This window comes from Corapipo altera, unplaced genomic scaffold, assembly GCF_003945725.1.
Source record: "Corapipo altera isolate COAL_440 unplaced genomic scaffold, ASM394572v1 67, whole genome shotgun sequence".
In the NCBI taxonomy this organism is placed as follows: Eukaryota; Metazoa; Chordata; class Aves; order Passeriformes; family Pipridae; genus Corapipo; species Corapipo altera.
Genome location: NW_020884906.1, coordinates 7,969,109 through 7,982,946, shown reverse-complemented (window position 1 = coordinate 7,982,946; position 13,838 = coordinate 7,969,109). Strand labels below are relative to the sequence as shown.

Genomic DNA, 13,838 nt, shown 5'->3' with positions numbered 1-13,838 from the left:
GCCCTGTCCCTGCTGTTCCCAGTTCCCAGGGTCAGGAACAGCCGCCCTGTCCCTGCTGTTCCCAGTTCCCAGGGTCAGGAACAGCCGCCCTGTCCCTGCTGTTCCCAATTCCCAGGGTCAGGAATAGCCCCCTGGCCCTGCAGAGACTTTGTGGTGCGCGTGCCCCCCTCCCCACACCCCCTCCCTGACCCTGCAGAGGCTATTGCAGAGTTAATATATGGCTCCCCTGCCCCCGGTGTCGGACACCATTAAAGTGTTTGTTTGATATTTAATATTTAATGTTTCAATATTTGATATTTAACAGCGCGGGCTCCACCTCCCCCCATACTCCGCCGGGCCGTAGAGTGGCGCTGCGGGCGCTGCCCAGGCGCGGCCGCTCCGCCCCTTGCGACTCTATGGTTTTTAGCGGTGTTTTAGCGTAACCGGAAGTAAACCGGAAGTGAACGGGGCTCTTCCGGTTTAGCGGCGCGGCCGGATCTGTCTGGGGATTCCTGAGCGGTCCCAGAGGGTCCTGGGGTGTCTGGGGTTCCCTGAGCGGTCCCGGAGGGGCCGGGGGTGTCCAGCCGGGGGTCTCTGAGGGGCTGAGGGGTCCCCGGGCCGGGGGCCCCGGCGCTGCCGCGATGTCGATGTCGCACCTGTACGGCACGGACGGCGCCGATGGCGTGGAGATGGAGAGTTTCGAGGTGTCGGACTGGGACCTGCAGAACGAGTTCAACCCGCACCGGCAGCGGCACCGCCAGACCAAGGAGGAGGCGACCTACGGCGTGTGGGCCGAGCGCGACTCGGACGAGGAGCGGCCGAGCTTCGGCGGGAAGCGGTACGGGCGGGAGCGGGGCCGGGCCGGGCTGTGCCGCCCCTGAGGCTGCCCCGGGCCAGGCAGCTCCCCTCGTGCCCTACAGGTTTCTCCTTCCCGGGGAGCTCCCCCCATTCCTTTTGGGTTCCTCCCGTTCCCTGGGTATTCATCCGTTCCCTAGAGCTTTCTCCTTTCCGTGAAGATTCCCCCGTTCCCTGAGGATACCCATGCTGTGCACAACCCCCTGAGCAACCCAGCCTGGCCCCTGAGCAGCCCCCCTGCCTTTGGGACCCCTCACCTGCGGGACTTCCCCTTTGCTCCCCATCCCTGCAGTCCGGGGAGGTGGAGGGGCACAACCAGCGTCAAACAGCTGGACCATCTTTAATATCTCATTTTGGGCGGGTATAAGGCACAGCAGCCCCCAGGCTCCCCCAGGAAGGTGCTCTGGAGCAGCATTCCCTGACGGCGTGTTTCTCAGCTCCAGGGATTACTCCGCCCCCGTGAGCTTTGTCAGCGCCGGGCTCAGGAAGGCAGCGGCCGAGGAACAGTCGGATGAGGACTCCGATGAGGATGAGAAACCTGGGAAGCAGGAGGAGATCCCCAAGGAGTTTGTGCCCAAGAAGTTGAAAACAGTGAGCTCTCCAGGAAACTTTCTGACCTGTGTAACTAATGTGTTTGTGAAACTGTAGCCAAAGCAGTGAAACTACAACAGAGCACTAAAAAAGGGGGAAATAATTAAACCAGAAACCCAAATGTGTCATTAAGGGAGGTGTTTTCTCTGGCTTTTGTATAATTGATAAAATAGCAACCATAATAATAAATCATTGCTCTAATGATGGATCACTGTGTGTCCTTGGGAATCACTCCTTTCATTGTCCTTAATATTCCCTTTGGTCAGTGGAGGTTTAAGGAGAAGAACTCCCATGGTTTGCTTCCTTTTGGAGACCTATTTTTTTTAACTCACAGAACAGACAAATTCAGGAATGTCACAGATTAAAAATCAAACTCTTATTTTCAGTTAAAAGCAGAAAAAATCAGGAATCAGCTTCAGCTGAAGCTGGTGATGCAGACTGAGATATGTCAGGTTGTTGGTCTGAGCTTGTCAGGATGTTTCTCTTCCATCTGAGGAATTTCAGGAAGGTCCTTAGGTGTCAGGCAGCTTTCCTGGATGCACAAGCGAGGTCCCAGTGAACTGGGCGCTGTAGGGACAAAGGAATCACTTCTGGGAAGAGCCTTTTGAGGAAAATTCTGCACAACTTGGTTATTGCAATGCTTCAAGGCTGTGGGGTTTGTGTTGTGTTTTAACAGGGAGGAAATTTCAAGCCCAGCCAGAAAGGCTTTGTAGGGGGCACCAAATCTTTCATGGATTTTGGCAGCTGGGAGAGACACACTAAGGGAATTGGGCAGAAGCTTCTCCAGAAGATGGGATATGTCCCTGGAAGAGGTCTTGGGAAGAATGCTCAAGGTACTGTCAGTGTGTTTGGTTGTTTATTGTTAACTGGTGAAGTGGAGAAGAGAATGGATTCTTTAAAGAAATGCCAGCCCAGGGTGGCATAAACTTCATTGTTATTTTCCTGTCTCTCTTGCAAGTGATTCAGGTTCTGTGGTGAGAGTCAGGCGTGTTAAAATTGGCCCGTGGTCATTTATTCCTCTAGGTATTTTGCAAGAGAGAAAATATTGAACAAAAATTGGGATATAAGTTCCAAAGGATAAAAAAACTCCTCACGGAAAAAGTTATTTTATTTGGCAGAATAAAAAGGCAGTGAAATGTGGATGGGAATAATACTGGGCTTTGGCATTTTGGTGTGTGCTGGGATTAAGTGATTTTATAGGAAATTAGTGAGGTGGTGGAAGTACCCCAGTGCTGGGGGCAGAGTGCCAATGAGGGGCTTGGTGCTATTCTGGTAACTGGTAGGGAAAACCTGGCTGTTGTGCTCCCCCAGCACACAAACTGCTCCTCCTGACCCCTCTCCATCCTCCCAGGTATCATCAATCCCATCGAGGCCAAGCAGAGGAAAGGCAAAGGTGCCGTGGGGGCCTATGGCTCTGAGAGGACCACTCAGTCCCTGCAGGACTTCCCTGTGGTGGACTCAGAAGAGGAAGCTGAGGAGGTATTGGTGTGATTCTTCTGTATCTGTTTCCCTGCTGTGCTGTGTGTACAAACTTCAGTTCTCTTGTTAGTTTCTGTGTCAGAGAAAACAGTTTGGGCTCATTTTAGGTAAGAAGCCAAAGATTGAGCATATTGATTTAATTTAGACAGATTTTTCTCGTCACTGTAATGTTCTTTGTTGGTTTTGTCTCAGAATTCCACCTTCAAAAAGTCCCCCCAGGTAAACAGTCTTTGTCTTTTATTTAAATTAAAGAAAAGACCACAAACACCCTGTAAGCACAGGCCATAGGGTGGGTGACTGACCCACAGCATCTGTGGTGTTTTGGCACTCAGCTTCACCACTTCCCAGTTATTTTCTGTACGGAATTCCTCATTGATCTGATGGTTATTGTCCTGTAGAAAGAGGCAGATTTGGGGCATGGCAAAGAGCAGCTCCCACAATTTCCTGTTGTTTTGTTCAGGAATTTCAGAAGGAGCTCAGTCAGTGGCGGAAGGACCCGAACGGAGGCAAGAAGAAGCCCAAGTACAGCTATAAGACAGTGGAAGAGCTGAAAGCCAAGGGCAGGATCAACAAGCAGCTTGCAGCCCCTCAGAAGGAACTGTCCCAGGTCAAGGTAAGGCTGATACCTGAGAGGTGACACCTCTGAGAAACGCTTTGTCCGCTTTGGTGTCACGGGTGCATTTTAGCCACCAGTAACCTTGGTAAAGCCAGTTCTAGGAGCTGCCTGTGCAGCCTTTTGGACTCATCACTGAACCATGTAATAGCCCCCTGTGTCACCTGGACATCAGGTTTGGTTTAAAACATGTAAATTAGATTAAATGTGGGTGGATTTGGATTTTTTGAGTTGCAAGTTGTTTAATTGTTTTACATTAGTCATAGATCAACACACACCCACTTCTGAAAGCACAGTTGTCCTTTTTGGGATTATGCAACTAAACATGTGGTTTGAACCTTTTTCTACCTCAAGGGGATGGTAAGGGATTTGTCTGGTGTGTACTTAGTAAAATTATTAATCTAAAATTACAATGTCTTTAAAAAAGGTATAAAAGTACCTGAGTGCACTAACTAATAGAATACTAATGGCATGATCACTGCTTGTAGAATTACTCAGTGAAACTGAGAGGAGATGGAGGAGACTTTTCCAGCTCTGATTCCAGATTGTCCCTTATTCATTCCAACTCCTTATGTCTGGAGAAGGCCATTGTGGAGGCAATCCCCTCTTGGAGATACAGTGTGTATTAGCAGCCTCCTGGAGTAATTAAGATTTTAATGTGGAGTCGGGGATTACCTCCTCCTTTAAATGTGTTCAGAAAGTGACTGGATGTGGCTCTCAGTTCTCTGGTCTAGTTGACAAGGTGGGGATGGGTCAAAGGTTGGACTCGATGATCTTGGGGGTCTTTTCCAACCTCAGTGATCCTGTGATTCTGAGATACAATTTTATTTAAGACCTGTTTGTCCTTGTCTGTTGGCAGGTTATAGACATGACAGGCCGGGAGCAGAAGGTTTATTACAGCTACAGCCAGATCAGCCACAAGCACAACATCCCAGATGACAGCCCCCAGCAGCCCCTGGGCAAGGACTCCAAGCCCCAGGGGTTTGCCCTGCCTGAGCTGGAGCACAACCTGCAGCTGCTGATCGACATCACGGAGCAGGAGATCATCCAGAACGACCGGCAGCTGCAGTACGAGAGGGACATGGTGGTCAACCTGAGCCACGAGATCCAGAAGATGTCCGAGGTGCTCTCGCACGAGGAGAAGGCCATCAGCAACCTCAGCAAGGTGCTGGACATGGTGGAGGAGTGTGAGAGGCGGATGCAGCCTGGCTGTGAAAACCCTCTGACCTTGGATGAGTGTGCAAAGATTTTTGAGACACTTCAGGACAAGTACTACGAGGAGTACAGGATGTCAGACAGGGTGGACCTGGCAGTGGCCATAGTTTATCCTCTCATGAAGGATTATTTCAAGAACTGGGATCCCCTCAAGGTGTGTGTTGGGTTATCTGCAGTTCTCACTTGATGGCTTCAGCAGTCTTTGCTACCTTGTCTTAAGTGTCCTGGTCTAGTGGGAGGTGTCCCTGGCCATGGTAGAGGGGTGGAAGGAGATGAGCTTTAAGGTCCTTTCCAACCCAAACCAGTCTGGGATTCTGTGATTCTAAATTCTTGATGAGTCTGGAGAGAAAGAAAAGAAACAAAACCAAACCGTGCTCTGTGCCCCCTCTCAAACGTTTGCTGAGGAGTTTGTAAGGTTAAAATCAATCCTTTTTATGAGTGTTGGAAAGAAAAAGTAGGTGAAAAAAAAGTAGGAGAGGTTTGTCTGTCAGGTATCACAGATGCTCAGTCTAGTCTCAATGCCATTTAGGCTGGGATAGGTAAGATAGGCTGGCCCTGTGAGGGGTGAGAATGGTGACTGTAGCCCAGCACACCACCAGCCTGCTCTATGCAGATCCCAGCTAAAATTAATGGAAAAAGATAAAGACCTTGACTCCGAGTGCCTTCTCATTCCCAGGACTGTTCCTATGGCACAGAGATCATAGCCAAGTGGAAGAGCCTTCTGGAAAATGACCAGCTGTTATCCCACAGTGGGCAGGACCTGTCGACAGATGCTTTCCACAGGTAAAGAGCAAATGAATTGTACTTTGTGCAGCATCTTCACGTGCTGTTTCCTCAGGGACAGAAAAGAGCAGACACAAAGGAGCTTTCCTTACAATTCCCTTGCTGTGCCTGTTAAAATCCAGCTGCCAGCTACAGAAGAGAAGCAGCTTTAACTAACAGTTCATATTTGATTTATTTAGGCCTGGGTTATACTTTTGAGCTTCACTTTGATTTAATTGTTGGGTTTTTTTTCCCCAGACTGATGTGGGAGATCTGGATGCCATATGTCAGAAACATCGTGGCACGGTGGCAGCCAAGGAACTGTGGATCCATGGTGGATTTCTTGGATAGCTGGGTAAACGTTGTTCCTGTGTGGATACTGGATAACATTCTGGATCAGCTCATCTTCCCCAAGCTACAGAAGGAGGTGAGAGGAGAGGGATGGGTAGAGTGAAGCCATGCTCTGAACCACTGTTTGAATTCCAACTGGAACTTCTAAAACACCAGCTGACTGATGGGTAGAGGAGTTGGGGGTTGCATCACAGCTCCTTGTGCTTCTGGACAAGACTTGCTGGTAATGGATGGACTTACTTAATCTTTTTTGTTCCACCTCAAGGTTGAAAGCTGGAATCCGCTGACGGACACGGTCCCGATCCACTCCTGGATCCACCCCTGGCTGCCCCTGATGCAGGCACGGCTGGAGCCACTGTACTCTCCCATCAGGAACAAGCTGGCCAATGCCCTGCAGAAGTGGCATCCCAGTGACTCCTCTGCCAAGCTCATCCTTCAGCCCTGGAAGGATGTGTTCACTCCTGGCTCGTGGGAGGCTTTCATGGTCAAAAACATTGTGCCTAAACTAGGTGAGACCACCAGACAGTGCTGAATTTTGGGAATCTGCTGGTTGCACTTTCCCCTGACACCCAGGAAAGATATTCATTAATGTGGGTGCCAATGTTACTTCAGAGAATGTTATTAGCAAGGTTAGACCAAGCTTCCCTCTTCTTTTTTTGCTACCAGTCCCATGAAGAGGCAGACAGCTTAGAAAAGTAGAGGAATTACTCTGATTAGTCTCTGTGTTTTCTGTCTTACTTTTTATAAAGTTATCCAATTCCTCAGTTCTTCAGCTAGCAGAAATATCTGACAGCTGTCAGGTAGGACCAGGCTGTAAGATGTCTCTCTGTTGCTCCTGAACTCCTTGGTCTGTGCTAATGCTTTCACATCATGAGTTTTGTAACGTGAACTGGCTCAAAGGCTAAAAACAGTCAAAGGTTTTAAGTTTCTGAGTTCTGGCAGCAAACTGTAGTTACTGGAGGAAAAAATGCACTGTTTTGGTGGCAGGATCAGCCAAAGAGTTTAAAAATCCCCAGTGTCCCTTAGTGCAATGAATAGGTGCTCCTCAAATCATGTGTGTTGGTAGTGAAAGATGTCAGGGCACTGATAAACCTGAGTCAGGTTCTTTTCTAACTCTCCTCCCCCTTTTCCAGGGATGTGTTTGAACGAGCTCATCATCAACCCTCACCAGCAGCACATGGATGCCTTTTACTGGGTGATCGACTGGGAGGGGATGATTTCTGTCTCCAGCCTTGTTGGGCTGCTGGAGAAACACTTCTTCCCAAAGTGGCTGCAGGTGAGATGCTGTGAGGACTGAGGAAAGAGGTTACTGGGGACTGTTTTAGTGACTCCTGACCAGGAATTGCTGCTGTGATGCTGAAATGGGCTGATTTCCACTCACAGCTCTGTACCCATCAGAGCAGACTGTCCTCAGATTGTCACAGCACTTCCTTTTAGTGACAGCTCAATAATAAACTAAGTGGCCTCAAGCTGAGCCAGGGGAGGTTTGAGTTGGATATCAGGAGGAATTTCTTCATGGAAAAGGTGTCCAGGCATTAGAAGGAGCTGCCCAGGGAGGTGGTGGAGTCCCCATCCTTGGAGATGTTCAGGGAACAACTGGATGTAGCACTCGGTGCTCTGGTTTTGTGACAAGGTGGGGATGGGTCAAGAGTTGGACTTGATAATCTTAGAGGTCTTTTCCAACCTGAATGATTCTGGGATTCTGTGGCAGTGAGGCCTCTTTTCCCCAAACCTGTGCTCCCTTTGACATGTCCCTGTGTTTTGCAGGTGCTCTGCTCTTGGCTCAGTAACAGCCCCAACTATGAAGAGATCACCAAGTGGTACCTGGGCTGGAAGTCCATGTTCTCAGACCAGGTGTTGGCACATCCCTCCATCAAAGACAAGTTTAATGAAGCTCTGGACATCATGAACCGGGCCGTGTCCTCCAGCGTGGGTAGGTGGCTCATGGGGGTGACTCTGTTGCTCTGGGATGGCAGCAAGGCCATGTGTGGCTCCTGGGAGGCTGATTTGGGATGGCCCTGCTGTCAGCATGACAGCAGCTCCTATGAGCAGTGAAAGTCGATATGCTTTGCCTTGCTGTGTCCTTAAGTAACACCTTGGAGGTGCTGCTCAATTGTTCTGTGCTGCACTGAAGCAGAAACAGTTTTGGTGGCTGCCTGGGCCATTAAATGACTGATTCTCTTCCAGCCTTGCCCTGTTACAGTGGATTTCCTGTCAGACACCCTCGTTTATGGGTTGACTTCTAAAACTGTAATTTACTGGCTTTTTTTCCCCTTATAGTGAGATTACTGGTTTGTTTCCTTAGCTTTAAAACAGTGCCCTCTCCTTCCACATGACTCTCCCTGTGACCTAAAAGAGATTGTTAGGATTTCACAGGGAATTACACTGTATAAAAGGGAAGGCCATGCCTGAAGGAACAGCACCTGGAATTTGCCCTCTATCAAAGACTGAGATATCCTATCCTGAGCTCCTCTTGCCTTCTTGCTGTATGGTGTGACAGAGTCACAGGTGACTCAGGAACTTATCCAGGTGGGTTTGGAATGTCTCCAGAGAGGGAGACTCCACACCCTCCCTGGGCAGCCTGTTCCAATGCTCTGCCAGCCTCCATGGAAAGTTCTTCCTCAAGTTAAGAGGAAATGTCTGTGTTCTAGTTTATGGCCATTGCTCCATGTCCTATCACTGGGCACCACTGAAGTCTGGCACTATCCTCACACCCCTTGGAGATATTTGTGTGGATTGATAAGATCCCCTCTCAGTTTCCTCTTCTCCAGACTAACCAGGCACAGCTCCCACAGTCTCTTCATAAGGGAGATGCTCCAGAACCCAAACCATCTTTGTAGCCTCTGCTGGACCCTCCCCCGCAGTTGTCTTGAACTGTGGAGCCCAGAATTGAACACAGCACTCCAGATGTGTTGATGTCTGTGTGTCCTGGACAGAGTTACCCACAGACCTTGCACTGGGAAGAGACCAGGACCCTGTTCTCACTGTCCTGTCTCCCACAGGGGGGTACATGCAGCCGGGGGCCCGGGAGAACATCGCCTACCTGACGCACACGGAGCGGCGCAAGGACTTCCAGTACGAGGCCATGCAGGAGCGGCGGGAGGCCGAGAACATGGCCCAGCGTGGCATCGGTGTGGCTGCCAGCTCCGTGCCCATGAACTTCAAGGACCTCATCCAGACCAAGGCCGAGGAGCACAACATTGTGTTCATGCCTGTGATCGGGAAGCGGCACGAGGGGAAGCAGCTGTACACGTTCGGCCGGATCGTCATCTACATCGACAGGGGCGTGGTGTTTGTGCAGGGGGAGAAGACGTGGGTGCCCACCTCCCTCCAGAGCCTCATCGACATGGCCAAGTGAGGCCCTGCTGGGGACCCAGAGACTTCCCGGGGAATAGCTTTGGTGTAACTCTTAGAATAAAGAAGTTACAGGTTTGTAAATAGTGAAACTGAAGCTGTTTGCCAGAATGGTTTTCTGTTCTGGAAGAGCTGTTCAGGCAGCGTCAAGAGCAGGTTTCCCGACCTGGAAACCCAGGCTGAGGGAGGAAAAAGGAGTTCCAACACGTGTGCAATTGCCACCTGTGACAGAGGTTCAGCAGCAGGTTAGAAGGGAACATGGGAGGTGATTCCCTGATCTCAGAGATGAGCAAGGGCTGGTCTAGCTCAGTCCCAAGGGTCTCCAGTGACAGATGTCACAGCTTCTGCTGCCTGTGCACTGCGCTGGCAGTGAGTTGCTGTCCCCATGCCCCTCACACAGTGGGCTCCTCTTTGCCACATGCAGCCAGGACCTGTCCCACCTCTCTCCCTCAGCCTGGTGCCTGTGGGCCATCAAACACTCCAGGTGCTCCCTCTGCCCTGTCAGTGCAGAGCTGGAGCAGGGGGATTTCTCCCAGCAAACTCACAGAAGGTGCTTTGGGACCACAGTGGTTCAGGGCACAGAGGTGAAGGAGGAAACCCGAGGCTCTTCTCCCTGGAGGGAGCTGACCTGGTTGTTCACCAAACAGATGGAGAGCTGAACTCAGCAGCACTGAGCAGCTCTCGGAGCTTTTACAAGCCTGCACTGGGAACTAGATACCAACACCTCCAGCTGCTAATTCCTCTCAGATAATTCCCTCTTCCTCATGCTTTGAGATGTGAGTAGTATGTGCAAAGGCCTTGAATTGTTCATGCAAGGGGAGAGAATCAAAGAGCACTCACTGCAGTACAGATGGTTCTAAAGGCAGGTTTTAGGGGAATTAGTTTGCTGTAGTTCAGTGAGTACAAGTCAAAGCTCAGCTTTAGATTTTATTAAATAAGATACAAAAATGTCCCATCACCTCAGCGTTCAGGTGCTGCCACTTTTGGCAGAGCCTGATGTCAGTGTCACTCTTGAGCTTCATCTCAGCTGCGCAGAAGCTTCCATGGGAAGAGATATGGATCCAAGCCCTCCTGACACAGGGAGCAGTCAGGACTGGGCAGCAACTCTGTCCTGATTCCTGATGATCTCCAGGTCCTCGCAGTCTTGATATGTCGGCTCTTCCACAAAGTTCCAGACCTCAGGGGAGAGTTCCTGCAGTTTGTCCAAGGGAAACCAGTGGACGGAGGTGTCGTTGAAGGTGTCCAGGTAGCGGGGGGTGACTCGGGAGCGCCACTTCCTCTGTCCCTTTCAAGACCTAAAGAGCGTTTGGGAAAAAAGTTACAGACGACACAGAAATCCCTTTCTACAAAGCTGAGTCAGTGAGGATGAGGATGGTGTATGTTACTCCCAGCCCCTGCGTGCAGGGTGTTCTGCAGATGTTGAACAATCCTAAGGCAATTAGTTTTTATATCGCAGGTTTTAAAAACAACCACCCTCTTCTTTCCAACTGCAGTTCATTTTCTTTCTCATTAAAGGTGCTTTGTCAAAACAAAACAATAATGTTAAACTATTGCCTCATACCTTTGCTATGTAAGAATAATCTCTCTCCAGTATTCTGGACAGCAACCTGGAATAACAGAATGTGCCCATGTTAGACACGAGGTTCCTGTGAGGCGGGTTTTCTGTACAGGGGGGTGGAACAGAGAAGGGGAAAGAGGGCTCATGACTGTAAACCTGATGGCAACGAAAATGAGCAAAACAGGGACCTTGCTGTCACAAGGAATATAAGGAGTAGAGGGAGGGAGGAGAGGAAAGTGGGGTTGGAGGCATCAGAGCGTCTCAGGGGCATGCACAGACCTCTCCTCGATCCCTCGGAAGCTGTTCCCGATGATGACCAGTTTGGAGAGTGCCGCTGGGCTCCAGTTGCTCCACAGCAGGTTGTTGTACAAGGCCTTCCCGCAGTGCACCATGTAGAACAGCGTGGCCGAGCCCCCCACGCCGTGTTTCCCCTCCTGCCCGAAAACCGGCGTCTCCCGTCACTGCTAAGCCCCGGCCGCGGGGTCCCCAGGGGCTCTGGCCCCGGGGGTCCCGGGAGTCCCGCTCACCTCATTCTCCGGGAGCAGCCGCAGCCCCAGCGCTCCCAGCGCCGCCGCCTCCCTCGCAGAGAAGGCCGGGTCGAACAGGGCGCACCGGGCGGGCGGCACCTGCGGGGCAGAGGGGCGGCGTGGGCGGGGGCCGGCCCGGGGGCTGTCCCCGGTGTTCCCCGGCCCCGGTGCTCACCCGCAGCTCCTCCAGCAGCAGCAGCAGGAAGGCGAGCTGGTACCGGGCGGCGGGGCAGGCGGCGAACCGGCCCAGCCCGTAGCAGACGCAGCGGGCGGGGGGCTCGGCGGGGCCGCTCAGCGGGGCCCGCACGGCTCCTGCGGGCGCGGGGAGCGCGGTCAGCGCGGCGGGGACGGGGCCGCTTCTCGCCGCCCTCCGTCACCGCGCTGCCCCCGCACCTCCCGTTCCCCCTGCTCTCCCCTCCCGCTCCCCGCACTCACCGGCGCTCGCCGCCCAGAAGCCGGAGCTCAGCAGATCGTCCCTGCGGGGAGAGCGCGGTGTCAGCGGGGCGCGGCAGCCCCGGGGCTGGAGGGGACGCACGGACCGGTACCGGGCCGGGAACTCACCGCGCCTCCCGCAGCCGCCGCAGCACCGCTTCGGTGCCGGTGCCGCCTTCCTCCTCCTCCTCCTCCTCCTCCTCCTTTCCCCGGTCCCGGCCCCGCCGCCGCCGCCGCGCGCGCGCCGCGCGCCACCCGCCCGGCGCCGCCATGCGCGGTCACGTGCGGCGGTCACGGGACCGGCGGGGGCGCGCCCGGAACCGGCGGCGGGAGGGACCGCGGGGTCCCGGAGCATCCCGGAGCCGCCCGGAGCATCCCGGAGCCGCCCTGCAGCCATGTCCCGGCCCACCGAGCCCGGCCCCGCGCCGTGGTGAGTGAGCCCCTTCCCCTCCCGTCCGTACCGCCCGGACACCGCCGGACACGCGTGGCGGGTGTCCCGGGAAGGCGCTTCGGCCCTTTGCTGGCCGGACCGTGCTACGGTCACCGGTCGCGGCTGCAGCGCGGAGCGGAGAACCCGTCCCGGGGTCGGGAACCCAGCAGGGGCTCAGCAGCTCCGTCCCTCTCCCGGAGTCATTCCAGGGCCATGGAGAGGCGCCCTGGGAACGGATCCAGCCTCCTGCTCCTGGTCCGGCCGTAACGCGGGTTCCGGGGTTCCTCGGTACCACCTTGGAGCCGTATTTTGCCTTTGCCCCAGACCTGGGCTGTTCCTGCTGGAATACTCCTGGGGGAAGCTTGTCCCGAGATGTGACGACAGGAGAGGACAAAAAGTGTTATCAATATGTGAATCCAAGAAGTTAAGAGTGGAATAACATTTTGTCTTCCGAGGGAACTCTCTGTCTCATGCTCCTCAAGGGCTGTTGGGTGCAGGCAGCAACTGAATTAATAGTAGCAGGTCTCAGGAATTAGTTTAGAATGCACGTGGATAATGCTCAATGACAATTACTCCTTGGGCTCAGGGTAGAATATCTCACAAGTCCGTACCCTTCCACCTGTCTGAGCTGCTGAGTTATAGAACCTATTTTAAGCCCATAAAAAAAGGTCAAGTTTAGTTGTAAGGGACACTTTTGGTGCTGCTTTTGGGTGTAAACTTAGTGTGATTGTGCAAGAACAATGTCTCTCTCCATTTGTAATAACCTTTAATTGCTCCTCTTGAACTAATAGAAAGAAGACAGAGAAGTGCAACAGTTTTCAAATACAAAATAATTCCTGGTACTGCTTTGCTTTTTTAGGTGGAATTACTTTTTCCTTTACGACGGCTCAAAGGTGAAGGAGGAAGGAGATCCTACAAGTGCTGGGATCTGTTACTTTTATCCTTCTCAGGTAATGTCTGCTCTCATTTCAGTACCTGTAAAGGGGTATTGTGGGTCAAGGCTGATAGTTCTGGATCAGGAATGGTTTGGTTCCCAGGTGGAAATTCAGATTAATCCCTGTTTAGTATTCACAAAAGTTTTAAGAAATCCTGTACAATTAAATCCAGGTGGAGTGGAGCTGGGCTCCACCTGGCTTGGGACACAGCAGTGGGGTTACACTCTACTCCCCCACTGTGGAATGGTCCAGCACAGTCCAGGTCTGTCCTGGTGATGTATATAAACACACATGAGAGATGAAAGTTCCCCTCCATAAGATCCAGGCCCTTGTGCTGCCTGGAAAAAGCAATCCAGTTATTTTCTCCCAGAAATATGCCTGTGCTACTGTGTTTGATTCATAGAATCACAGAGTCGTTAAGGCTGGAAAAGATCAAGTCCAACCATCAACCCAGCACCACCTTCACCTCTAACCATGTCCCCAGGTGCCACTTCCACATGTTTTCTGAACACTTCCAGGGATGGTGACTCCACCACTGCCCTGGGCAGCCTGTTCCAATGCTTTACAATTCTTTCTGTATAACTGAATTGATGATTAATTTTTATTTATACCTGATTACAGTAGTGATTTTTTCCAAGTTCTCTTAAAGGGAAACTAAAGCTTCTCCTCCCTGTCTCCCTGGGCAGACCCTCCCAGAGCAGCAGGAGTTGCTGTGTGGGCAGATGGCAGGGGTGGTTCGCTGCATGACCGAAATCTC

The 13,838-nt window shown here is 52.2% G+C and overlaps 3 protein-coding genes across 4 annotated transcripts in view; 2 read left to right on the top strand and 1 right to left on the bottom strand.

Moving 5' to 3' along the window:
- Positions 1–429: 429 nt before the first annotated feature.
- On the top strand, positions 430–9,291 carry TFIP11 (tuftelin interacting protein 11). 2 transcript variants are annotated; one of them, XM_027651977.1, is made up of 12 exons: positions 430–817; positions 1,272–1,425; positions 2,102–2,258; positions 2,777–2,904; positions 3,365–3,517; positions 4,377–4,886; positions 5,409–5,515; positions 5,753–5,921; positions 6,111–6,354; positions 6,979–7,121; positions 7,613–7,778; positions 8,848–9,291. In XM_027651977.1, the coding sequence occupies exons 1-12, from the start codon at positions 621–623 to the stop codon at positions 9,201–9,203; spliced, it is 2,484 nt and encodes an 827-aa protein (XP_027507778.1). In that variant the 5' UTR covers positions 430–620; the 3' UTR covers positions 9,204–9,291. The 2 variants fall into 2 exon arrangements, with proteins under 2 accessions (XP_027507778.1, XP_027507779.1); XM_027651978.1 differs by lacking the exons at positions 430–817; positions 1,272–1,425 and adding an exon at positions 1,501–1,629 and having other exon boundaries at positions 2,075–2,258.
- Positions 9,292–10,102: 811 nt separating this feature from the next.
- Positions 10,103–11,988, bottom strand: SRRD (SRR1 domain containing). The gene is given in 8 exon segments (XM_027651983.1): positions 10,103–10,454; positions 10,456–10,494; positions 10,761–10,806; positions 11,037–11,191; positions 11,285–11,383; positions 11,460–11,596; positions 11,720–11,760; positions 11,846–11,988. Coding segments are annotated over 8 exon segments (828 nt in total). The 3' UTR covers positions 10,103–10,286.
- A 52-nt stretch (positions 11,989–12,040) lies between these two features.
- Positions 12,041–13,838, top strand: part of HPS4 (HPS4, biogenesis of lysosomal organelles complex 3 subunit 2) — a 13,798-nt gene continuing 12,000 nt past the window's right edge. The window contains exons 1-3 of the mRNA XM_027651979.1: positions 12,041–12,146; positions 13,006–13,096; positions 13,768–13,838. The exon at positions 13,768–13,838 is cut by the window's right edge and continues 11 nt beyond it. Of these exons, the coding sequence (XP_027507780.1) occupies positions 12,112–12,146; positions 13,006–13,096; positions 13,768–13,838 (197 nt within the window). The 5' untranslated portion in view covers positions 12,041–12,111. The remainder of the gene's footprint in view (positions 12,147–13,005; positions 13,097–13,767) is intronic.